The sequence below is a fragment of the Felis catus genome, chromosome A3, assembly GCF_018350175.1.
Source record: "Felis catus isolate Fca126 chromosome A3, F.catus_Fca126_mat1.0, whole genome shotgun sequence".
Classification (NCBI taxonomy): domain Eukaryota; kingdom Metazoa; phylum Chordata; class Mammalia; order Carnivora; family Felidae; genus Felis; species Felis catus.
In genome coordinates, this window is record NC_058370.1 from 79,986,415 (window position 1) to 80,013,934 (window position 27,520).

At 37.6% G+C, this 27,520-nt stretch overlaps 1 protein-coding gene across 4 annotated transcripts in view; it reads left to right on the top strand.

The window, feature by feature from the left end:
- COMMD1 (copper metabolism domain containing 1) overlaps positions 1 to 27,520 on the top strand; it is a 188,198-nt gene that overhangs the window by 138,995 nt on the left and 21,683 nt on the right. Inside the window, exon 3 of one of the 4 annotated variants that reach the window (XM_045054256.1) lies at positions 10,436 to 10,486. The exons of the other annotated variants lie outside the window; for them this stretch is intronic. Within the exon in view, the coding sequence (XP_044910191.1) occupies positions 10,436 to 10,486 (51 nt within the window). The remainder of the gene's footprint in view (positions 1 to 10,435; positions 10,487 to 27,520) is intronic. 4 annotated transcript variants of the gene reach the window in all.

The window sequence follows — 27,520 nt, forward strand, 5'->3', positions numbered from 1 at the left end:
GTATTACATTGTGGGAATGCACCATAGCTTATTCATCCATACTATATCTGGCCATCCAGGGTGTTTGCAATTTTTGGCTATGAGATATATAATAGCTGAACACTATAATATAATTTACAGTTATCTGTATATGTATATGTGTGTGATCTTGTAATATTAAACTACCTTGTATTTCTAGCTCAAGATATATTATCTTTTTAATATTACTGGATTTGATTTGCTAATGTTCTCTTAAGGTTTTTTGCATTTATGTTTATGAAGAATTTTATTTAAAGCTATTAATTTCTTTTTGGGCTTTTTCAAAATTTAACACAAATTTTCAAATGTTGCATTTTCATTATTCAGCTCAAAATACTGTCTAATTAACCTTGTGATTTCTTCTTGATTCATGGTTTATTTGAAAATATTGTGTTTAATTTCCAAATACTTGAGGTTCTTCTAGGCATGTTATTAATACTTAATGATGTAATTCAGTATGTTCAGAGAATATATTCTATATAAGTTTTCAACAAATATTTTGATATTTAATGACACTTACCTTCTAGTATTTGATCTATATTGTTGAATAGATCATGCACATTTGAAGAGATATGTTGTCTAGATTGTCTGGAGTCTTTTACAAATGTTAATTACATTAATCTGGTTAATAGTCCTATTCACATAATCTATGTCCATGCTGATTTTTTGTTTTGTTTTTTGTCTAGTCATTATTTCAATTACCATGAGAAAGGTGTTAAGTCCACAATCATCATAGTTGAGAGTTTTAAAAAAATCTTTTTTTCCCTTTAATTCTCTCAAATTTTCTTTTTGTAGGTTAAAACTCTGTATCAGACATATACACATTTATGATTTCATTATGAAGTATCACTCTTTATCTTTGGTAATACTCTTTCTTAGAGTCTCTTTTACCTGATAATAATATAGCCACTCCAGCATTCTTATGCTTTCCTTTTACATCATATATCTAAGCATTGCTTTTGACCTGTCTTCATCTTTGAAGATGTATCTGTTTAAACAGCATATAGGTTAGTCTTACTTTTGAAGTTCTTCATCCATTTATGTTTAGTGTAAGTATTGATACAGTTGGAGTTAGTTGACTTGTTTTTCTTTTTTCCCCAGTTTTCTCCATCTACTTTTTAAAAATTCCTTTTTATCTTTTGTGATTTCTTTTGACTTGACAATTTTTTTTGGACTATTCTATTTTAATTTCCCTATTGGCATTTTAGCTACATCTCTTTAAATGGTTACACTAGAGATTGCATTTATATCCTTAATTTTTCACAGTATATTTAAAATTAAACTATACCACTTTGTGTAAAAAAATGACTTACAAGTATAGAATTCTGTTTATGTCTCATCTTTTATGCAGTAATTATTATAACTTTTTATCTTCATATGTGATAGCCCATATTTCAGTGTTATAACTTTTGCTTTAAGTAGCCATATATATTCTTAAGAAGTTAAGAGAGAATAAAACATAGCTTTATATTTAATCATATTTTTACTCTTCATTTCTTTTTGAAGATCTCTTTCTCCTGTCTGGTTTACTTTCTCATCAGTTTGATGAATTTCCTGTAGCATTTCTTGCTGTGCAGGTATATGAGCAGTGAGTTTGCTTAGTTTTTATTTATATGAAAATATCTTTATTCATATTTATTCTTCTCTGTATCGTTCCAATTTTAGTATATGTGCTGCTGAAGCGAGCACCATATTTATTCTTGATAGATATGCAGGACTTTATATCTGTTGTTCCACTGTTTTAGATTTCCATTGTTTTTCCAATGCAACATCAGTTGTTATGTGTATTATATAATGTGCCATTTTTCATTGGCTACCTTCTCTTTATGTTTAGCTGTCAGCAGTTTGAATATGCTGTGTGTGTGTGTGTGTGTGTGTGTGTGTGAGTGTGTGTGGATTTCTTTGTATTTTGTCCTTGGGTTTATTGTTTTTCTTGAACTTGTACATTTATACCTTCAAAAAATTTGGGAAACTTTTGACTATTATTTTTTCAAGTAATTTTTCTGCCTCATTTTTCTTTTTTTTTTTTTTAAAATTTTTTTTCAACGTTTTTTATTTATTTTTGGCACAGAGAGAGACAGAGCATGAACGGGGGAGGGGCAGAGAGAGAGGGAGACACAGAATCGGAAACAGGCTCCAGGCTCTGAGCCATCAGCCCAGAGCCTGACGCGGGGCTCGAACTCCCGGACCGCGAGATCGTGACCTGGCTGAAGTCGGACGCTTAACCGACTGCGCCACCCAGGCGCCCCATCTGCCTCATTTTTCTTATGGAAGTCCATTTACAAGTATGTTAAATGGTTTAATATTGTCCTAGCTGGTCCTCAGTTTCTTTTTTACTCCCCCCCCTTTTTTTTTCTCAATTTTTTCCCCTCTGTTCTTCAAACTGGATAATTTCTATCAATTTGTCTTCAAGTTAACTGACCCTTCTTTTATCTCCAATCTGGTACTTTCCCCATTTATTGCACTTTTTACTTCAGATACTATATTTTTTAGTTTTTGGATTTCAGTTTGGCTGTTTTATAGTTTTTATTTCTCTGCTGAGATTTCTTATCTGTGTGTCAGTTTCAAACATCTTTTTCTTTACATTTTTAAATACTGGTGTCATCATAGCTATATCTACTAATTCCAACAGCTGGATCATTCCAAGTGTGGTCTCTCCATTGCCCTTTTTTTTTTGTTTTGTTAAGTTTATTTATTTATTTTGAGAGAGAGAGAGAAAGAGAGAGTATGTGTATGTGTACACCAGCGGACTAGCAGGGAAGGGCAGGAGAGGGGAGAGAATCTCAAACAGGCTCCATGCTGTCAGCACAGAGCTGGATGCAGGGCTCAAACTCATGACCCATGAGATCATGACCTGAGCAGAAACCTAGAGCCAGATGTTTAACCAACTGAGCCACCCAGGTATCCCTCCATTGTCCTTTCTTTTGAGTATGTTACATTTCTGTTTCTGAAGAAACATCTTGTTTGTTCATATGTCTAATAATTTTACTGTATAATGGACATTATGAATAATGCATTATAAGTACTATGGAATCTATTATGATTCTCTGAGGAATGTTGATTTTGTGTGTGTGTGTGTGTGTGTGTGTGTGTGTGTGTGTGTGTGTGTGTTCTTAGGCAATTAGCTGGGCTAAATCCGACATGAAACTCTCCCCTGCAATGGGTAGTAGCTGAAGCTTCTGTTCAGAAATTTTAGCTTTAGCTGAGCTGCCTAGAGTCTATCCCATGCACGCAAAGTTTACACGTCAGTTGAGTAGAGTTTATATGCACAATGTAGGTGTTCTTCTCTGTGACTGGCTTTTGTTTTTTAAAAGGATTTTCCCTCCATTTCTTGGTGTTATGGTAACCTCAAACTCTGTCCTCTCAGTTCCTGAAGCCAGAAAGACTGAAGACTTCTGAATTTTAGCTGCCAATCCAGCACTTACTAGAGTCTACTATCAGTGAAAAGCTGTTTAAAATTGAAAAAAAGGATGGGGACACAGCAAATTATCTCAGCCAGTACCATTCCTAGATGTTGACTCTCCAGCAGTTTCTGTCTGCTGTTGTTTTTTATTGCCTTCGGAAAGTTAGTTCTTGTTTTGGCCAGTTGTTAGAATTCTCTGTGGGATGGTAGGTTAAATATAAGCTACTTCACCATTACTGGAAGTAGAACATTTTTGTCTGAAGAAAGAAGGGGTGGGCTACCTAAAGCTATTTTGGGGGGAAGAACATGGGGAAAGAGTCCTCCACGCAATGACTTAGGCTTCTTCTCCTTGGCCGTTCTAGACGCCAGGCACATAATCTTATTGATATTCTATACTCATTGTTAGAAATTAGAAATAATGCAGTATGATCTGAGGAAAAACCTGAGGGTGAGTTGGATGGCAAGAGACCTAAACTGTAGCCTAGCTCTTACAGTGACCAGGTTTTGTTTTGTTTTTTTTTCCCCAAGATTAATTTAGCTTTTCATTTTCTTAGAAAACTTAACAAACAAATGGTCCTGTGCATTTGTATTTTCAGTTTTATCAGTATCTTCATATGGCTTTGTCTTGACCTTTATACTAGTATTACCAGCTGTGTTTTTAAAATGTTTTATGTAACTAATGTTAGCATTTGAAACACCCTTTTGAGGCCTTAGAATTTGAGTTGTGAGAGTAGGAAAGTAACACAGTTCGATGAAAAATAAAAAGTAGTACTTAATGGAAAATCAAGACTACTCCTTGAAAAAGGAAGAAAGTAGAACAGTATGTTCGGTACATATAGTCTAACCTTTCCAAACACACATTTGGACACTTTGAATATCAGTAAAGTTTATCTCTGTAATTAACTCAGTTTTAGGACTTAAATTATTTGAATCTCCTCAGAGGTCAACAGAAAAAGATTGTAGTTTATTTTAGATTTTTCTCATACTATGGAGCCTCTGAATTTGTGAGACTTGTTAAAGTGTTCATACATTATCCTGGTGCTACTAATAACACATCTGCTACTTGTACTATTCGTGTCATCATTACCTAGCAGTAAAATCATACATCGCACACCAACTGTACTCAGTTTACAATACAGAGCAACAGGCAACAGAGGCACACCTGTTTAACCAGCTGTTATTGAGTAAAGGTGAAACTGTTAAACACATCACACTTGAACCATCCCTGCATAATCAACTAACTAATTGAGATCAGCACTTTGACTTGTTTTTTTAATAGCAAGCATGTACTTGTATACAGCTCTACATTTTCTTGTGTCTGGTGGCATGTGTTTATGAGAAAAAATCTCTAGCTGATAAGGTTTTAGAACCCAAGAGGTTCACATTTATATGGTCCTTGCTTTTCATTGTGCTATTTTTTTTCTGTTCTTACAATTCACGTTCTCTGGACTTGGAAGACTGTTTCAAATACTAACATTAGTTGCATTCAACATTATAAAAACACATTCTGCAAAAACATAAAGGAGGGGCGCCTGGGTGGCTCAGTCAGTTGAACGTCCAACTTCAGCTCATATCATGATCTCACCGTTCATAGGTTCAAGCTCCACATCAGGTTTTGTGCTGATAGCTCAGAGCCTGGAGCCTGCTTCAGATTCTGTCTCCATCTCTCTCTGCCCCTCCTCTTCTCACACACTGTCTCTCTCTCTCTCTCTCTCTCTCTCTCTCTCTCTCTCAAATATAAACGTTAAAAAGATTTTTTTTAATGTAAAGGAAAGCCAAGGATAAGGAATTTAAAACGTAAATATTCCTGATGAAATAATGAGTGTGGGGTTGGCCCTGCTGAAGAACTCTGATAGATCTATACTGTTGAGTTGGAAGGTTACTGAAGACCATCTTGGAACAGAAGAATACAAACATTTAAATAAATTGTTTACTCTGACAAATTTGGGTTGTTATGGAGTTAGTGAACACAAAACAGTGTGTCCCAGTGTATTTGAGTGTTGTGTTGACTAAAGAATAAAGATGAATTACTGTGTTTTTTGTCTCAAGAACCAGGTAGAGTGTGAGATTTTACCTTTACTTGCAAGCTAACAAGTTAGTCTGCCACGGTTTCATGGATGCCAGCAGGTCCCTGGGTCAAAGACAAAGGACTTTTATTTACTCACGGCTGTAGGAATAGTAGCCAGAGCATCAGCATTTGCACCAGGCGCCCAAGCCCCAGTTCTACCAGAGTGATGCCAAGAGGGCCACGTGACACCTGCACGTGCAGTTGGTTACATTATAGGAGAGGGACCCTGAGTCCTGGGCAGAGACATTATCTGTACTATACTAGACAGTAAACAAACCTGCTATTCCAAAAGGAGATTATTTTCCAAAGCTGTTTGCGATACTAACATTTTTGAAAAGACAGTCTGGAACAAACAAAGTCAGGGCTTTAGCTCACAAAACATCCAGAAATGTGAGAGACCTATGGAGAATTGTCTCCCAGTCATGTCCTTGAAGATTTTCTCTTAAAACATAATAGATGGATTAACCAATATAAGACAAACCGTATGAATAAATGTTTTATTCTTTTCCTTTAAAATGTCATTTGACAGGGATGCCTGGGTGGCTCAGTCAAGTTTCTGACTCTTAATTTCAGCTCAGGTCATGATCTTAAGGTTTGTGGGTTCAAGCTCTGCATTAGACTCTGCGCCGACAATGTGAAGCCTGCTTTGGACTCTCTCTCTCCCTCCCTCCTCCCCTCTCTCTCAGAATAAACAAATAAACATAAAAAAAAAACATTATTTGACAAGTTACTTCTATCCATATAGCATAGCACATTTACAGCCCATTTATATCTGTTTTTGTGTTACCCTACCATCTCTTTTTGAAGTTAGTAGAATGAACAAAGTCAATATTTAGATGAGAAATTGAGACACAGTATATTAGCTGCAAAAGTATTCTGATTGCCAATCGTGCTTTCTTTACTAAACTTAATAAAGAAAGTCTCCTCAGTCTTGGCATATTTCTTTCTTACTTAGTCTGTTTGAATCTTAACATAAAAATCAAATTGTTTTACGATCACAAATGAAATATTACCTCTTATTTTCATACTGAGAGATGTTAAAACTTACTTGATTTTATTTATATCTGCCCAGCACATAGGAGGTACTCAATAAATCTTAAATGATAAGATGAATGAACAAGACAGGATTTCTTACAGTAAAATCAAATATCAAGTTCTAGAGCACAAAACTATATTCCTTAAAACAATATTGCTACATTAATTAGTCTAAATATATTTGGGTAGAGAAATTGGCCTATATGTTTGCTAGAATTTTTAATATACATATTAACTTAAGAATCTCTTTTACATGAATTTGGACATCAGTGTGGGCATTTTTAGCATTCTTCTTTGAAATTAGAGCTTCCACTTAAATTTAGTGATTGTATTTAATTTCTAGAAATTCTCTTTGGCTCTTTTTAAAATCTGCCTGGTCATTTAAAATGATGTAGTGTTCTTCATTCTGTATCTTATGATTCCATTTTGTGAAGTTCTTGAAGGCCTAAACTCTACAGTTTGTTTCTGCATTCTCTCACGCATGGTGACTGTATTAGTCAGTGTTCTTTAGAGAAAACAGAACAAATAAGATAATTACAGATATGTAGATAAGAGGAGATTTATTACAGGAATTGGTTCACATAGTTAAGGAGACCTAGAAGTCCCATGATCTGCCATCTACAAGTTGGAGACAGGAAAGCTCATGGTGTAATTCAGTCCGAGTCCAAAGATCTGAGAATCAGGGGCACTAACGGTACAATTCCCAGGCTGAGGCTGAAGGCTTAAAAACCAGGAGCTCCCATGTCTGGGAGCAGAAGGTTGATGCCCAAACTCAAGAGGAGAGAGAGAGAATTCACCCTGGTTTCTCCTTTTTGTGCTATTGAACTCTTGATGGATTGGACAGTGTCTACCCATATTGTTGAAGGCGTATCTTCTTTACTCAGTCTACTCATTCAAATGCTAATTTCTTCTGGAAACACCCTCACAGACACACCCAGAAATAATGTTCTCCCGGCTATCGGGATATCCGTTAGCCCAGTCAAATTGACGAATAAAATTTGTCACAGTGGCTTTTTTCTTCCTGTGTTTTATAATTTGGGAGTGAGATCTCATGTGATCTCTTTGTTTGCTTCTCTTAGATAAAGCAGATCTTTGGCTTGTTAACCCTTTTGCTGAGGAAGAAGAGCTCTGAAACTTGCAGCTTTATCCAGGAGTCTCAGTTCCCTCCTTGCCTTTTATGGATCTTCTGCATTGTATTAAAAACTACTGATTTTAAGCTCCCTCTGTTTTTTGCCCTTTTGCTTTTTTGTGAGCTTAACTATTTATTTAAAAGGATGTTTATTATATTTATTATATTTTATGTCTTTTAAGGGAGATTTTCTACTCTGTTCTCAGAAACTCAACTGTCAAGTTACTTTAACCCATATAGTATTGTTAAAATTATTCTTCAGTGGATGGATGCAAATATGTAATTTAAAGGAACACAGTCAGCCTTATATTTTTACAGTGACGAATACTGATATAATAATAAGACCGACCGTGTTCCTTTGAATTACATATTTTTACATGGTCAGTTGGTGATGAGGCTTGAAATACTATCAATAGGATGCAGAGATTCAAAATGTATGGATCCAAACTAATTATAATTCCAGGCTACCATGACCTAGAAAATTACAATCACTGTTACATTTTTGTATATACTAACTTACTTACTTACTTACTTACTTACTTACTTACTTACTTACTTTATTTATTTATTTATTTATTTATTTATTTATTTATTTATTTATTTATTTTAGAGAGACAGAATGAGCAGGGGAGGGGCAGAGGGAGAAAGAGAATCCCAAGCAGGCTCCGTGCTCAGTGCAGAGCCTGACACAGGGCTCATCAACCTAGGATCATGACCTGAGCTGAAATCAAGTGTCAAGATGCTCAACTGACTGAGCGACCCAGGCACCCTGAGGATATAATGTTTATTATAATTGTTCATTTGTTTTTAATAAAAGCCCTCTGAGTAAAACTTTTGATAGATTATAACTGAAGGTAAAAATTAACTTAGATGTTTCTGTGTAATTCAGAAGAGGAGGAACCATTTAACTGGAAAACTTTGTGATGATTTGAATTCTGTTATGTAGTTAAAACTGGCAAAGAAAATAAGAGAAAAAGAGAAACAAGAATGAGAAACAGCTAGTCACCAGGGAAAAGGAGTATATTTGACAAACCCATTGGGGTTGATGGCATGGTTGGGTCTTTCCATTTACCACTGTAAAAGTACAGCAGAATTAATAGTGGTATTTCCTGGTCATTTTGACTGGTTATTGGCAGCTAAGCTGGTACCACTCAGACTTAGTTTGTTTTTTTTTTTTTGAAAGATAAAGTTGGAGAGAGGACAATTGAATTCTTGAATTACTTGTCATTTCTAATATTACAGTGATTTCCTGAAATTACCAATAGAAAAGAAACTCCCCACCTTGCCTTTTTTCCCTTTCTTTACTAATGTGCTCTCTTAGGATAGTCTTTGTTTAGAATTTCAATACTTCCACTATAGATTGAGTGAGAAGAGGGCAAAATCTGCATGAAAATTATGAAAATGCCTAAATTCCCAGAGAGTAGTGAGGGGAAATTTTGACTACACTCTTATAATGACTGATCAGGGATGCACATCAAAACCAAATTTATACAGATTTTGTAGGCTATTTGTTATTGCTAAAGTTTGTTATTGCTAAAGCTCAAGGTTTCAATATTCAGATGTGGAGAAAAGGGTAGAAACATATTTACAAGTACTTAAAATTAGGCTCCTAAATGCAAAATCAGAAAAAACATATTTTGTGTTGCCTATTCAAAGCATTTTTTCTGTTTTCTCAGTTGACTTTCAACAATACCATGTGGTAGGTATCATTATTCCGAAGACACATAGAGATATGTGATTTCAGTTCACTGATGATGGACTTGTACTAGAATTAATTTCCATTGATTCTTAGTCTCATGTTCTATTTATAGGATGCTGATTATTGTCTCAAAGCCCAGTTAATGAAGAAACATACTGATCACAATATAACCATCAAATTAAAGTCATTTGGTGTGTGGTCCCAGTTAATTGAAAAAGTATAAACACATAGGTCAATGCAAGAATACAGAGTCCAGAAATAGACTCACATGTACATGGTCAATTGATTTCAACAAAGATGCAAACGTGATTCAATGAAGAAATAATAGTCTTTTCATGAAATGAAAGTAAGGGAACATTGGGTATTAAAAGTGACTCCCAGAAAGGTGCCTAGGTGGCTCAGTGGGTAAGCATAGGACTCTTGATTTTGGCTCAGGTCGTGGTCTCATGGTTCGTGGGATCACGCCCCACCCTGACAGTGCATAGCCTGCTTGGGATTCTGAATTTCTTCTCTCTCAGCCCCTCCCCCTGCTCACATGTTCTCTCTCTCTCTCTCTCTCTCTCTCTCTCTCTCTCTCGATAAATAAACATTAAAATAAACATATAAATAAGCAAACAAATAAATAAAAGTGACTCCCACAAGTTACAGCAAGAATAGTGGCTACTTCTAAGGGGAAGATTAGATAATGCATTTGGGAAGGGGGAAAAGGGGAAGGGGGATGCAGGAGCTTCAGAGATAATCATATTGTATTCTTCAGCTAGGTGATAGGACACAACTTTTATTACTCCTTATATTAAGTCCTACATATATGTTGTATATATTTCCAGAATACATGACCAAATTTCATTAAGAAATATGAATAAAAGTTTAATTTTCTAAGAATACTAAAGACTTTTACCACTGTCAAAATCAGTCAGTCCAACTTTATTAAATAGTTTTTGTCTAGAGCTGTAGTAATATTGGGGATTTAGGAAAACTTGGCTTTGCTATAACAAAAAGCAGGTATTTTTATATTCTGACTTTCCTTTTAATTTTTCTGGTGTTGACATCAAATTTTAACATGATATTAACTCTGTGTTTTAGGAATCTGCAGAACGAGGACAGAAGCAGATGTGGTTGATTTGGAGGTTTTCAGTAAGACAACTAAAATAATTTAACAAACTGATAGTAAATATGAGAGGAGAGCCCTCATTGATTAAGGCCAGGCAGTATGAGTTGAGAAAATAATGAGAGCTCAGGTGGTGGTAGGAGTAGAAACTCAGATGGGAGGCCTACCACATGAAGGTGAAGGGGGCTGGTATAATGGGAAGGGCAAAGACTGAACTTGAATGAGAAGAAGTAATCATGCATATTGCTGGGGCATGAAGGACAAACCCTTCTGGTTGTGTTTCTTTCTGTGACAAGTTTCCAAGGGGAATAAATATTAGTTTTCCATTTTGCTTTTAAAAAATGATAATTTCCAATTTGACTTTGTCTTCTTGTTGTAACATTTGACATCTGCTTTGTTAACATTATTACTGTGGCTGAAATACAAGCTGTTGAATTTAGAATGTAAGAGAATGATTGGTTCCTGATTATTCCTGAGATTAGAGTTTTCTCTGGCCCTAATAATTTAGATACATCTATATGTCTACAAATCTATATCTATATATCTGTATATAGTGTAAAATCTTAAAGGATATGCTCTGCAATACCACAATATTCAATTCTTAAAAATTTTTTAAGTATTTTATTTATTCTTAGAGAGAGAGAGAGAGAGAGAGAGAGAGCATGCACGAGTGGGGGAGGGGCAGAGCAAGAGAGGGACAGAGAATCTGAAGCAGACTCCAGGCTCTGAGCTGTCAACAGAGAGCCTAGCACGGGGCTTGAACTCACGAGCTATGAGATCATGACTTGAGCCGAAGTCGGATGCCCAACTGACTGAGCCACCCAGGTGCCCCATCAGTTCTTTTTTTTGTTGTTAATGTTTATTTATTTTTGACAGAGAGAGAGAGAGAGAGAGAGAGAGCGAGAGAGAGCGAGCAAATGGGGGAGGGGCAGAGAGAGAAGGAGACACAGAATCCGAAGCAGGCTCCAGGCTCCAAGCCATTAGCACAGAGCCCTCTGTGGGCTTGAACCCATGAAGCATGAGATCATGACCTGAGCCAAAGTTGGATGCTTAACCAACTGAGCCAACCAGGTACCCCTACAATATTCAATTCTGATGCTAATAGCCACCTGGAGTTAGCATAAATCTCCTAGGTTAAAGGCACAGTCACCAACAGACTGCCATCACTTCAGACTCTGATTGCAAGTTTTGGGGTCCCAGAACACCTGCACTTCCGACTAACTGGATTCAAATATGGAGATTTTCCCACTAGACCCCTCAGATTCAATAAATAGCTGGAAGCTGGAACAATTCATAGAATTCAGGAAAGCAGTGTACTAATGCTTACAATTTAATTATATAGGATACAAATTAGGACCTGCCAAATGAAAAGACACATAAGTTGAAGTCTGTGAGGGTTCCACACACAGTGCTTTCATGCTTTCTGCCCTTGGAATCAAGACATATCACCCTCCTAGCACAAGCTCCTCAGAGCTCCTGTGTCCAGAGTTTTTATTGGGGTTGCATTACCTAGCCATGATTGATTATATCATTGGCCACACAGTTGAACTCAGTCTGTAGCTCTCCTGCCTTGCCCAGAGGTTGGGCTAATACTAAGTGGCTCAAAGCCAACCCCAACCGTGTGGTCATGTAGTTGGCCTTTCCTGCTTTGCCAGTCCCCACCCTGAGTCATCTCTTTAACATAAGCTCTGTAGGGGCCCACAATGAGTCACCTCATTAGTGCAAATTATCATGGCCCACTCATGAATAACAAGATGTTCTTATTACTGGGGAATACTCAAGGGTATAGATGTTCTGTCCGAGAAACCAGGTACAAAGACCAGTCAAGTTTTGTGTTATGCAACACTCTGGATCCAGAAGGCTAAATGGTATTCAGGGATTTTGTTTTCTGTCTGGCATTGTCTCTGAAAAGCAGTATCTAATTTGTCTTCTCTATTTTGTCTGTTATCAGTTTCTCAGCACAGGTAAAACTAAGAACCAAGTGATAAAACCAAAAGCATTTACATTCTACTCTCACCAAAGTTTTGAAGCTTCTATCAGGAGAACTGTATTTGCAACTTCTGCCTTTCCTTTGAGCCATTAAGGCATAGATTGTGAATTGGTGACTAGCAGGTCTTAGCAGATGTTTTATTTGGTGCACACTTTTTAAAAAGAATTTGAATTACATGCCAATGGTTTAAGAAACTGAAGAGTTCGCATTAATGTGACCTTTCTGACTTGTCTTAAACTCAAAGACATTACTGGGCCTGTGTTTCTATTTAGCAGTACTTGGCTGAAGTGAAATGGTGGCCACCCCCTTTAAAAGATCATTTAGATTCTCTATAGCTTATCACAGTTCTTACCCACCTGCATCACCCTAAACTTATCCCACAACTTGATCTTTAAAGAATATGAATTAAGAAGAAAAATAAGCCCATGTATAACGTATCAGCCTTTGGTTGGAGCCCTTTATTTTATGTCATCTCAGTTAATTCTGGATATAATTCTGTGAGGTAAGAATTATAACTCCCACTTTATAGTTGAACAAAATGAAACTAGGTAAGTGGATTTCTGAAATAAATTTCCTCAGGCTTCATAATACATGGAAGAACTAGAACCCATATCACAATGTTTATTGGCTATAGTTCTGCTAACATGGCCCCATGCCTCTTTTTCTTTTTTCTTTTCTTTACTCTTTTCTTGTTTCATTCCTTTTTTCTCTTTCTTCTTCTTATTTATTTATTTATTTATTTTTTAAGAAAGTGTGTGAACGGGAGTGGGAGGAGAGAGAGAGGGAGAGAGATACAGACAGAGAGAGAGAGAGATTCTAAATAGTCTCTACTCTCAGTGCAGAGCCTGACACGGGGCTCTATCCCAGGACTCTGGGATCATGAACTGAGCCAAAATCAAGAGTTGGACACTCAACTAACTGAGCCACCAAGCGCCCCATCCCAGCTCATTCTTAAAGGCAAGTTCTAAGCCTTACTCTTCTTTATATCCCCATATACATTAGCACAATGCCTATAAACGTAGTGCGTTTTCCATAAATGAGTGTTGATTTCAATTGGATTTGTTTGGGCAGAATTGAAATATTTGGCAACAAACTGGATGTTAGCCATAAGGAAAAAGAAAATGTCAAAGAGTACCATGGGAATTTGAGGTGTGTGACTGGAAAGATAGTGATACCCTTTGGAGAAATTGAAAACAGAGTAAAGAACAAATTTGAGAGACAAAATGGCTAATGTATTTTGAATGATTTGTGTGTGTCAGGCACTGTCCTCTTGTCTTTACATACATTACCTTATTTAGACATCATCATCTCTTATCAAAGGAACTACTCTTTTCTGCATTTTACAGAGAAGAAAACAGGCTCAGGATTTTTAAGTAATTTACTCATTGTTTCATAGCTAGCAAAGTGGTGGAACTAGGATTTCAACCCAGGATTATGTGGCATTGGAGTTCATTTGGGGGGACATATTTATTAGGTTTAAAGCACTAGCAAGATGCCTTTATGACAATGTCTAGCATAAAGTTGGTAATATAGGACTTATGCTCAGGCAATACGTTGGGGCAGAATTACACATCTGAAAGTAATCTGCAGAGTTGTCATTGTGATGGATTTATTCACCTTTATCCAGAGAAGGAGTAAGGAAGACAAGAAATCCAAAGCCAGAAAATTGAGCATGTGTTTACTGAGTAAGAAGAAGAGTAAAGATCCTTTTTACCTTTGGAGAATAAGAATCATTTTGCATGTATTATTAAAAATAATTCTTGGGGCGCCTGGGTGGCACAGTCGGTTAAGCGTCCGACTTCAGCCAGGTCGCGATCTCGCGGTCCGTGAGTTCGAGCCCTGTGTCAGGCTCTGGGCTGATGGCTCAGAGCCTGGAGCCTGTTTCCGATTCTGTGTCTCCCTCTCTCTCTGCCCCTCCCCCGTTCACGCTCTGTCTCTCTCTGTCCCAAAAATAAATAAACGTTGAAAAAAAAAATTAAAAAAAAAATAATTCTTATGAGGCAAGTTCATTTTCATGTTGTTGAAACACTAGCTAGCAGTATATATTTAATTTCATTTAAGATAGGGGAAAATATGGGGCACCTGGGTGGCTCAGTTGGTTGGGCATCCAACTTCAGCTCAGGTCATGATCTCACAGTTTGTGAGTTCGAGCCCTGTGTGGGGCTCTGTGCTGACAGCTCAGAGCCTGGAGCCTGCTTTGGATTCTGTGTCTCCTGCTCTCTCTGCCCCTCCCCTGCTCATGCTCTGTCTCTGTCTCTCTCCCTCTCAATAATGAATAAACTTAAAAAAAAATTTTTTTAAATGATAGGGAAAATATTATTCATTGTTCCAGTTTTGTAATAAAATTACACAATTAATTTTATTTTGTTAAGTATACTTGTTAGAGTTAATATTATAAAAGAAAAATGGGGCACCTGGGTGGCTCAGTCAGTTAAGTGTCTGGCTTCAGCTTAGGTCATGATCTCGCTGTTCCTGAGTTCGAACTCTGCATTGGCTCTGTGCTGATAGCTTGGAGTCTGGAACTTGTTTTGGATTGTGTCTCCCTCTCTCTCTCTCTGCCCTTCCTCTGCTCTTTCTCTCTCTCTTTCTCTCTCAAAAATAAACATGTAAAAATTTTTAAATATATATTATTAAAGAAATAGTTTCTAAAATTGAAATATTTGATATATAACATGTAAATTTAATGTGTACAACATGTTGATTTATATATTGTTTATATATTTATATATTGATTTATATATTGTTATATGATTACCATTGTAACAATAATTAGCGCTGTGGTAGGATCCCCTCCTTAAGGGGAAAACAGACAAACAAACAAGCAAAAAACCTCAAGGCAACCTGGCTGTACATTGTATGAGACAACATCCCTCACGACCTTGTAACATGAGACCACTTAATCAAACTTCATGTTTATGTGTTACCATATATGAGAGACAAAAAAGTCGAAAATATATAAAAAACAATGCCATGTCACGTTTGGGGTTCAGTTCTTTCGGTACGAACCCAACTGAGCCCTGCCGGCAAGAATAAAGTTCTTCCTGGAAGGAAAAGCCTCAGTGTCATGACTCTCTGTGCAAAACTCCTGCTACAGCACCTCTATCACATCACATATTTATCATTTCTTGTTAGTAGTTAGAGTAATTAAGATCTAGTCTCTTAGCAAGTTTGATTATAATACAGTGTTATTGTCTGTATCCACTGTACTGTGCATTAGATCTCTATTTATTTGCTACTTGTTGCAAGTTTGTACCCTTAAACATCTGTCCTCCCCACCCCCCATCCCCTGGTAACCACCATTTTACTCTTTGTTTTCACAAGTTTAGATTTTTTAGATTCCACATGTAAGTGATATCAGAGTACTTATGTTTAAAAAAAAAAAAAAGACTTCATGGGGCACCTGGGTGTCTCAGTCAGTTAAGCATCCACCTCGGGCTCAGGTCATGATCTTGGGGTTCATGAGTTTGAGCCCCACGTCAGGCTCTGTGCTGATGGTTCGGAGACTGGACTCTGTGTCTCTGAACTGTTTTAGGTTCTGTGTCTCCCTCTTTCTCTGCCCCTCCCCCACTTGTGCGCTCACTCTCCAAAAAATAAATAAACATTAAAAAAATTTTTTTTAAGGGGAGCCTGGGTGGCGCAGTCGGTTAACCGTCCGACTTCAGCCAGGTCACGATCTCGCGGTCCGTGAGTTCGAGCCCCGCGTCGGGCTCTGGGCTGATGGCTCGGAGCCTGGAGCCTGTTTCCGATTCTGTGTCTCCCTCTCTCTCTGCCCCTCCCCCGTTCATGCTCTGTCTCTCTCTGTCCCAAAAATAAATAAACGTTGAAAAAAAAAATTAAAAAAAAATTTTTTTTAATAAAAAGAAAGAATACTCAGGATTAACCAGTCCTCTTTCCTATTTCAAGAAGTGACTGATCCAGGGTAAAATTCTCAATTAAAGGTATTTTTCTCTCTCAAATAAGGATTTTCTGATGTTTTTATTAATGGTGAACTAGAGTTCAGTGGCCTATCAGAGTTGATATTGTTATGCATATCCTAGGTAACTTATATAGCCTCCCACACATATCCCTATTGTGTTTTATTTCCCTTTACAGATAGGATGTGTTCATGTGTTAGTGTCCTCTAGGAGATTGCAAATTGTGTAATGACAAGGAACTAGTTTTGTTACTTCTGTGTTCCTAGTGGCTAGCACAGTGTGTGGATATGGTATGTGTTCAGAAACACTATTTTCCTTTATACTACATTCCTAGAGACATCATTTAAAAAGAGATCTTTCCAAAGCAAATTCTGTCTGTTTATGCCTTTGTCAGACATCTGTAGCTGCTTTTATGCAGCATTTAAATAAGTAGGGAGTGATGGAATGTGAAACTTGGAAAAGTAATAACTGGCTGAATATAATCTTTACAAAAGGTCTAGAGTAAGCATCCCAAAGAATTCTAGTTCTGGAAATGTAAATAGTTGTACACCTCAGATTTCCTCTTGTAGAAATGGCTGTCATTCTGTGCGATGTGCTCTCATACTACACCTGTCATATAAACAATATGCTTCCAAAGAGTGTCCTAAAAGAATGCCAGGGCTAGTACTATGTCTGACTTGCTCAGTGTTCTATCCCTAGTGCCTGGTACAGTTGGCTGTAAAGAAGTGTGCCTTGATTAATTGGATAAATTGTGCACTTGGTTATTTTAGTGCCTGAGATGTACATGTGGTCCGGGGAGAAGTCAGATACACAGGCCTGACAGCACAATTAGTAGAAGTAGTATGCAGTTGATTTCCAGTAGAGGAATGGATCCATAGTCCCAACTCTCTTTAAACAGTCACTAAATGGGGCGCCTGGTGGGTCAGTTGGTTAAGTATCCGACTTCGCTTCGGCTCAGGTCATGATCTCACAGTTTGTGAGTTTAAGCCTTGTGTGGGGCTCTGTGCTGACAGCTCGGAGCCTGGAGCCTGCTTCAGATTCTGTGTCTCCCTCTCTCTCTACCCCTTCCCTGCTGGCACTCTCTCTGTCTATATTAAATTGGTGCTCACTTATTTTTGAACCCAGTCTGAATCCATTGACTCATTTTTATAGATATACTTAATTTTACGGCTTTTGTGCTTCCTACTTTTGTTATTCCTGCCTATGGTCTTTCCTGTCACTCAAAGGATCCTCTTTAACATTTCTTCTTTTTAGGGCTGGTTTAGTGTCCGTGAATTCCATTACCTTTTGTCTGGGAAGCTCTATCTCTTCTTTTATGAATGATAGCCTTGCTGCATAGAATGTTCTTAGTTACAAGTTTTTTTCTTTCAGCTCTTTGAATATGTCATGCCACCCCCTACTGGCCTCCAGTTTCCATTGAAAAATCAGCTGATAACTTAAGGGGTTTCCCTTTTATATAACTGTTTCATTTTCCTCTGGCTGCTTTTAAAATGTTCTATCCCTACTTTTTGCCATTTTAATTACTTGGTGTAATTTTTATTACTATTTTTTTCTCTCTCCTGTTCAGCTTGAGTACTTTCTATTACTTTGTCCTCCAGGTTACTGATCCATTCTTCTGCTTCCTCTAGTTTACTAATCATTCTATTTAGTGTATTTTTAATTTCATTTATTGAGTTGTTCATCTCTGATTGGTCCTTTTTTATGCTTTCTGTCCCTGTGAGACCTCACGGTCTCCCGGAGGGCCTCCATTCTTTTCTCCAGTCCAGTGAACATCTTTGTGACCATTACTTTAAATTCTCCATCAGGCATATTATTTACCTCTGTTTGGTTTAGCTCTCTTGTTGTGATTTTGTCCTTTTCTTTCATTTTGGACACATTCCTCTGTCTCCTCGATTTGTGTACCTCTCTGCTTCTGTTTCTGTGTGTTAGCAAAGTTACCTATCTCTTCTGCTCTTGAAAGTAGAACAGGTCCTGTAGTAACCTGCATTGCAATGTCCCCTGTTCACCAAAACCTTTTTCTTCAGGGGTGTCTCATGTGTGTTGTGTGTGTCCTACTGTTGTGGCTGAGCTGCATTTGCCTTTAGTCCAGTCATCTGCAGTGGCTTTTTTTGACTCTTGCGGGCAAGGTTTGGTCACTATATTGTTGGTAGGCCAGTCTGGGGCTGACTTGAGTTGAGTCAGACTAGGCATTTGCCAGAGCTGTGGTAGCACCGAACTGCAGGGCACTTTCTCTCTATTGTCCCCTTAAAAGCTTTCATTGGTGGGCAGGACCTGAAGTTAGACCACGTGTCTGCCCCCAGCTCACTGCTGACTAGGGCTGCAGTTGGCCTGGGTTTTGTGATTATCTTCCCCTCTCCCCAGGGCAGGAGTCACTGCCTGCATACTTCCAGCCTTATGGCACCACCTTGGATGGACTTCTGCATCAGGCATGTTGGAGGGCAAAGGTCCATAGGAAAATGCAAAGAAGGGGGTGGTGGCATAGTGCCAGCAAGGTCCTTGCAGGTCTGGTGTGGGAGGGGACTTGCAGCCACTTGAGAAAACTGCTAAGGCCAGCTGGGTTGGAGGGTCAGATCTGCAGAAGCTCATGGGGCAAGGTACACTATTAGCAAGCTCCACTGTGGTTCCCACAGGTTTCTGTGTATTTAGGCTGAGGAGTGAGCGAGGGAAACGATGCCCACCAGCTCCTTTGTTCTTGGATAGGTTTTCCAAATATCCCTGCCCCTCCAGCACACACTCTGAGATTAGTAAATAAAACTCCTTCCTGTATACCTCTTGCATTTTTCAAACTACCACCTCTGTGCTGTATCTCAGTGGTGCTGTTTGTTGTGCTGTCTCTTCAAGTGTGACGACACAGTTTGCTATGTACTTCAGGCTCTCCCAGAGCAGAGTCTGCTGATTTTTGAAGTTCCAGATGCTAAGCACCGCTGATTATAGGAACTTGTAAAGCCATGCCCCTCTGGTTTTCAGAGGCAAATGTTATGGGATTCATTTTCTCAGTGGCAGTCCCTTGTGCTTGGGATGCGTAGCTCTGGGTGTTCTTCTCTCCCCTCTCTATGCCCCTTGCGTTCCCTCCTGCCCCCGGACAGTCCTGGATTTGTTTGACTCCCTGTAGCATCTCTGCTTTCCTGTCCTCCTCTGTGTGGTCTCTTGTCTACATTTAGCTGTAGAGAGTCTGTTCTGCTGTCTGCAGGTTGTTTTCTGGGTTATTTACACCGATGTGGGTGTTATCTTGTTATGTCCATCCAGGACCCTTATACTGCGCCATCTTCCCTGGAAGTTCTGTATTTTAACTCTTAATGGTTACTGCTGAATCACTTTCCAAAAGGTTGTAATAATTCACACCTCTCCCAGCAATGCATAAGGTTGCTCCATTCCTACATCTTTACCAACCCTAAATGTTATCATTCTTTAATTTTTCTTATCCTGGAGTTTAATAAAGGATACCCTGTTGTTGCTCTGTTCTGCATTTCCTTGTTCACTGGTGAGGTTGGCTCTGTTGTCGTGTGTCTTTTATGCATTTGGATTTCCTCTTAACTGTCCATGCACATTCTGTGCCTAGTTTTTCTTTTTCTTTTCTTTTTTTAGAGAGAGAGAGAGAGCACATGAGCAGCGTAGAGGGATGGGGGTGGTGGAGAGAGACAGAGAGAGAGAGACAGAGAGACAGAGACAGAAAATCTTAAGCAGGCTCCATGCTCAGTGTAGATCGCAACACAGGGCTCAGTCCCATGACCCTGGGATCGTGACCTGAGCTAAAATCAAGAGTCAGATGCTCAACTGACTGAGCCACTCAGGCACCTCTCTCTTTTTATTTTTTTATTTTTTTATTTTTTTATTTTTAAGTAATCCTTACACCCAGCATGGGTCTCAAACTCATGACTTCGAGATCAAGAGTCTTATGCTCTTCCAACTGAGCCAGACAGGTACCCCTGTGCCTGCTTTCTGTTGGATTGCGTATGATTTCTTTATCAACTTAGAGGAGCTTTTGTATCAGGAATTTTAAATCAATTATGTATTACAATTTATTGCTCTTTTTTAATTTTGTTAATGTGATTTTTTTCGTTAGAATTATTTTAAATTTCTATATATTCAGATATGTCAAGCTTTTTTCTTTATGCCTTTAGGTTTCCTGATTTTTGTTAGATCTCCTCTAAGAATTATCCTATTTTTGTTTTCATTTTTGTTTATTTTTTGACATTAACATTAAATTTGTAACCCCTTAGAAATTTGTATGTAGTGTAAATCAAGGGTATAATTTTGATTTTCTGGTTGCTTGAAAAGTGTCATTTCAATATATATATACTTACTGGGCCTCAAAATTAACCTTGTACCCATTTAATTTTGTATAATCTATCACTGTGTCAAAGGTTAAAAGTTGGATATATAACCCCTTCAAAAAAAAAAAGACCAAATTCCAAAAGTTTGTGTAAGTTTCTGACTTGTGATGCTGAATTTTTTATTTCTCTGTGATGCTGAAGAGCGGAACAAAGCATTTTTTTTTCCAGTTCTGAATGTGTATATACCTTACCACTATTTCCACCAGGATTAAATAAATTGTTTCATATTGTATTTTGTGTCCTTTCCATTTCTGTTCATCTAGACCAGGGGTTGAAATTTTTGTTTTCTGTAAAGACCTGGATAATAAATATTTTAGACTTTGTGGACCATATATTCTGTATCACAACTACTCATTGTAGTGCAAATGCAGCCATAGGCAACAGGAAAAGGAATGAACCTGTTTTCCAGTAAAACTTTAATGAAAAAGAAAAGAAAAAAAAAAAAAACTGGGGCAAGCCACATTTGGCTCATGGACTGAAGTTTGTCAGTTTTTGAGCTAGACCATTACTAACCCCTTTTCTTTTTCTTTATTTCTTTTCTGTCTTTTTTTTTTTTTCCCCAAGAGTCTAAGCCAGTGTTCTTGTAGGTCTCACTTGCTGGATATCTTGCTATTCCTCATGTGATATTTACCTTACTCTTTTTGTTCCTCTGTTTCCTGTAAAATGAAAATTAAGTCTAGAGATTTGTTCCATAGGCAACATTTGTTTTCCATTTATAGGTGAACTTTTAGCAGAAGTTTTGCTCACGGGGAAGAAGGAGAAATCATTTTTAGGTTGCAGAGTTTTAATGGATTGATAAACTCTTAAGGGATCCAGCATCTGAGAAAGTTTGGCCAGAACAAAGGGAATAATAGAAAATCTCCCTGGGTACTGGAGACAAAGAAGTTTTTAGTTTTCACGAAGCCATTCCCATCTATTGATCATTCATGACTGGACACACTGCACTCAAAGTATTCAGTCTGATTGGCTACTGAAATTCTGGCTTTTAAAAACTTAAGTATCTCTTTTTCTTTCCTAAATAAAGCACATTTTAAAGCTTTGAATGGTTTTTGGATTTGTTTTGTTTTGTTTTTCTTTATAGGATCAGCCTTAAATACAACTTCTATTGTCATAATAAGTTAAGAGAGTAGATGACTTATGCAGTAACTTCCTAATTCATTATTAAAATGTTCAGTTATATGACATCTCAAAAAGGCTCATTTGATCTTTTTTGTACTTTGGTAAAATATGCCACCCTCAATCTTTTTCTAAATATTTATCTGTTCTTTAAATGGCAACCATTAGTTCTATACATACCCAGTATGATTAGCATTCTTTTAAATTCTGTGCATACGCTCTATAATAGTTTTAACTGGTCTACATCTAGATTAGACAAGTCAAGACTTATATCTAAAGAGGTTTTTTTTGTTTTTGTTTTTTTAATTTTGTAGACTCTTCCAAGCACAGACTTAAGGTAAACCTGAGGTAGGAAAAATGACATCAGAATAATTCCACTAATCAGTGATAATTAAGGCCTTTCATCTCTGCAGTTCAGAGAGGTACAAGAACATTGTCTCATAATTCTCAAATGACTCTCTGAAGTGGGCAGGCAAATACTATTACCCTAATTTACAGTTGTAGGTTGTGGTGTTTAAAGGTTAGAGAGGTGTTTCACATAGTTTTTAAAAGTGAAAGGAGAGATGAGAGTTTCTTCATCTTTCTAGACCACTCAAAGTCCACAGTTGCTCTTTTCTGAATTATCAGGATTATTGTAATGTGTTTGGAATATTTCTAGTCAAAATATAAAAACATGAAATGAAAATTTCAGTCTTCTGGTTAGTGCATTTCATGCTCAACTAAACATTTCTAGTGGGTGCTTACTAAATAGTTAATGATGATGTTCCCTCTTACCAAAATACTTAAGACTTTACAGAGAACAGAGAACACACTATCATTTATTATGTATCACCCTAATGTCTTCAGTATTAATAATGCTTTGTTCTTAAATGTTCTCTAGGACTAGAAAGTATGCCTAGCATCCAAAACCAATTTGGGGTACAGGTTATTAATATTGTTAACTTTTGAACACAGACGTTTTTACATATGAATGTGTTGTTATTATTTCAGATATATTTCTTTCTCTCATTTCCTGTTTCAGTCATTGATATTAACCATCCTACTTTTATAATAGGCTGGAAGTATCAGTGATCTTCATTACTTTTCTCTTCCTCACCTCCAATCCATTTGGTTACCTATTCCTGTATGTACATAATATTTTGCGTACCCATCTATCCTTCTTTCCCATGGCCACTGCCCTAGATCAGGTCTTCTTCTCTTGGTCTCTAGTCTTTTCCTTTCTGTTTTTTCATACTGCTTCCTGAATTATACATCTGACCATTTAACTATTCTTGGATGGCTTCTATTACTTGGAGTCCTAATGCCTTAATATGAAATCTTATCTTGACTGTATCCCATCCTGATTCTCCTTCCATCATACTGGACTTTTGAACTTTATATAAACATTCTGCACTATTTTTGTACTTTTACTGTTCCCTCTACTCAGAAATATCTCTTCCTCTATTTCTTCCTGTAAAAATCCTAGTACAGATGCCATTCCTTTGTGAATCTCTTTAATTCTTCCAGTGAGACTTGATATCCCCTTTCAATATACATTTATATTGAATAATATAATACCTGGACTTAACCTTTTCTGTTACATCTTTAACATTTTATTCTGAACTATAGTTCATTGTGTATATATATCTATCTTCTACCATGAGCTTATTATGGGTGGAAACTGTATATATAACATAGTCACACCTTAATAAGTTTGCATATTGTAGTTTTTGCTTTCAACTTAAAAAAATTTTTTTAATGTTTTATTTATTTTTGAGAGATAGAGAGACAGAGTGTGAGCAGGGGAGGGGCAGAGAGGGAAGGAGACACAGAATCAGAAGCACGCGCCAGGCTCCCAGCTGTCAGCACAGAGCCAGAGCCTGATGCGGGGCTCGAACTCATGAACCACGAGAACGCGACCTGAGCTGAAGTCTGGTGGTACTCAACCGACTGAGCTACCCAGGCACCGCTCAACTTTTAACTGAAGTCTGTAATTCATTGAGCAGATCAATTGAGCAATTTCAAGAATTGATTCATCTTTATACTACCCCTAAAAAATTACTAGAAAGGATAATTTTGTTTTGCAGGTGGTAAAAGCTTAAGAAAAAGCTGTCTTTGTATATGTTTCCTGAAATCAGCAGTGTAGATAGAAATGGAATCTTCTGTTATATATAGTAAACCATTCTACGTGTTCTACTTGTCTTCTTTTCTATGAAATTGTTGTAGGACATTAATACAAACTGATAATTCAAAACATCCCTTAGTTTTTTCCATTCTTATATCCTTCCCACCAGCCACTCATTCATCATTTAGAGGTGCCTACTGTGTTCTGGCACAATTCTAGATACTAGAGATACAACTGTAAACAGTCTAGGTTTAGGAAACAGTCATGTAATAGTCATTAAAAAAAAAAAGTTGTGCAGAATGCTATAGTGCTAATGCTTTATCTATATGTTTGTCAGAATCTGGGCTAAATGGCTTGCTTTAATTTTTTTTAATGTATATTTGTTTATTTTGAGCGAGAGAGAGAGAGAGGATGTATGTGAGTGGGGGAGGGGCAGAGAGAGAGAGAGAGAGAGAGAGAGAGAGAGAATCCCCCACCGCTCGCACTCTCTCTTTTTCTCTCTCAAAAATAAACATTAAAAAAATAGATAAGTAAAATTAAAAAAAATAAAAGATTGATGAAAAACTTTAGAAAGTGAACTATCCTTTTTTACTTTTGTGACATTAAGTCTTTATATATGGTAGTTTGCATGAATCTAAGACACATAGGTACACATACATCGTATTTAGTCAGATGAACAGTTTGTTTCCATTGGGTACCAGTTAATTTTACATGTTTACTAATCTTTTTTTTTTTTTTTTTAGTAGTTCGTATTTTTTTTCCCAGTTTTATTGAGAACAACGTGTTTGCTAATCTTAAAATGGCCATCATATCTACTTGGCTGTAAAAGTTCTTTGTGCTCTACTAGTGTAACTTATTTTTTGCTATAGCAAAAAGTGTCTGTCATTGCCTGGCCTACCCTGCCAGTTGACCTAATATAAGCGATTTTCCCAAAAGTTCTTGCTGCATGAGTAGTAAACTATTGCCAGCTTCTCAACCTTTCCCTCTGGCCCTGGCTTATTAAATCAGAGGAAGCGCTGAACAAGGATAGCCCATTCATAGGCTAAACAGGTATTTGTGTCATGGTTTGGTGTGACAGGCTCTGCTCAGGCAGAGAGATAATAGCTTTGGGGTGAAATAGATTCTCCTAAGGATTTTCAATTTACTGATGTAGGGAAGCTGCTTAATGGTGATGAACACCGTAGCTGAGAGGTCACATAGAGCTTGCATTAGGGTAGGATTTATTGGCCATGTGTATACTGCATGAGTTTTCTGGAAGGAGAAGATAATTGATGAGCAGAAGCAGACACTGTGTGTGGAATGTGTATATGCATGTATATGAGAGTTTGTGTGTATGTAAGAGAAAGGCACATACCTGATAGAGTAACAAAAGTTCCTGATGGTTTTCTAGGCCGTGGGAAACCTAGACTGTCCTCTGTACCCTTCTATAGACTTAGTATGCTCATTGCCAACTCTGTGCACTTGCTTAAGTCTCCCTACTTGTAGTCTTTCTCCCCACTTCAGGCCATCCTGAATGTTACCACCAAGTTAGTGTTCCTTTTTCTTTTTGTTTGTTTGTTTATTTATTGAGAGTGAGTTGGGGAGAGGGGCAGAGGGAGAGAGAGAGACAGACAGAAAAATCTTTTTTTATTATTATTATTTTTAAAAAATTTACATCCAAGTTAGTTAGCAGATAGTGCAACAATGATTTCAGGAGTAGATTCCTTAATGACCCTCACCCATTTAGCCCATCCCTCCTCCCACAACCCCTTCAGTAACCCTCTGTTTGTTCTCTATATTTAAGAGCCTCTTCTGTTTTGTCCCCTTCCCTGTTTTTATATGATTTTTGCTTCCCTTCCCTTATGTTCATCTGTTCTGTGTCTTAAAGCCTTCGTGTGAGTGAAGTCATATGATATTTGTCTTTCTCTGACTAATTTTGCTTAGCATAATATCCTCTAGTTCCATCCACGTAGTTGCAAATGCAGACACACAAAATCTTAAGTAGGCTCCATGCTCAGCACAGAGCCCAATGTGGGGCTCGATCCCATGACACTAGGATTGTGACCCGAGTCAAAATGAAGAGTCAGATGCTCTACCGACTGAGCCACCCAGGTGTGCACAGGTTAGTGTTCCTTAAAACTGCTCTGAGCATGATGTTTATCTGGCCAAAAATCTTTAATGTTTCCCACATTACCTTCATAATAAAATTTAAGTTCCTCAGCAGTGTGTATATGGCCTGTCTCAACTGTGCCTTATAGGATATTTTGTCTGAAAGAACGAAGTATACATTAATACATTTGATATTTTAGTATCCCAGCTCTTGGTGAAAGTCAGTAGTTCTGTTCTGGCCATTTGTCTCCAGAAATTTCAATGAGAGTATCAACTGGACTAGAAGCCCCAGAATCATTTGTAGAAAACAGATATGGCTCTGAGGTTGAAATAAGAGCCACTAGAGGCATGTCTCTACATTTTGAATATACATAGTGGTGGGTTCTGGGGCTTGTGCCCTGGTGGAAGACTTGTATGAGACCAGCTCTGTCCATCCAGCTTCTTGCCTGCTGATAGGCAGTCTGATGAAAGCTTTGTCTGATGATTAACCTGACAGTGTGCCAAACTGTCCAGTAACCTTTTCTTTGAGTTTTAAATTCTAAATGTTTTTATTGATCAGAAAGAAATAGCCCTTTAGAGACCATTTAATTTTTGCTTTGAGAGCCTTGACCACCACAGTGCCAAGAGAGTTGACTTACAGTGTGGTTGATTAAATTGGCATTCTTTTGGGTCTTTTGGGAATTTTTCAGAACTCCAAATTTCATGGGTCAACACCCAGCCTTATCCTCTATTTTGAAAAAAGTAGGAAGAACAGCAACATGTTAACTTTTGGCAGGATAGGAAATGCAATGATCCTGCTCCTCATAATGGCGCCTCATTATCTATAAACTTTCTCTTTTGAAGATGATCCATAAAAATTTTAGCTCTTTGCTCTAAAATTCAGTGTTTTTTACAGTTTTCCCCCCATTTGTGTCCTATTCTTTCTCTAAAGGAATTCTTCTTCAACCAAACTAGCCTATATATTCTCCTTCCTCCTCCCAGCATGCCAGGCATATTTCTACCTCAGTGTCTTTGCATATAATGTTTTCCCATGCTGAAATATCCTCTCCAATCTCTAGCTTGCAGGGCCTAGCTTAATGTTTACTTCCTCAAATCAGAATAATGGTAAGTTCTATACCAACATTAATAAGTACTTTTTAAATAAATGATCTACCACTTCACTGGCAAAAGAAATCTGCGCTATGAATTTATAGTACGCTCCAAGTGACTGGACATTTTGCAAATAAAGTAAAATTTCAGGGGTATCACTAAAAAATGTAGTTTCTGGGAATCTTCTGAAATAACAAAGATCTGCCAACAGTAGGCCCACTTTTCTACAAGCACCAGGCTGGAGCTGAGAAATTATTATCCTTTTGAATGATTTGCTACTTTAGTCCCACCACTCCTCACTCTGTCCCCATATTGCCCCGGCCTGCTTTGGTTCTTTTTTCGGCCCTTCTACCCCATGGGCAATTGAATTTAAGCTGGTGGCTATAGAGATACCCAAAGAAAATGAATGGCTAGTCTTCCAAGGA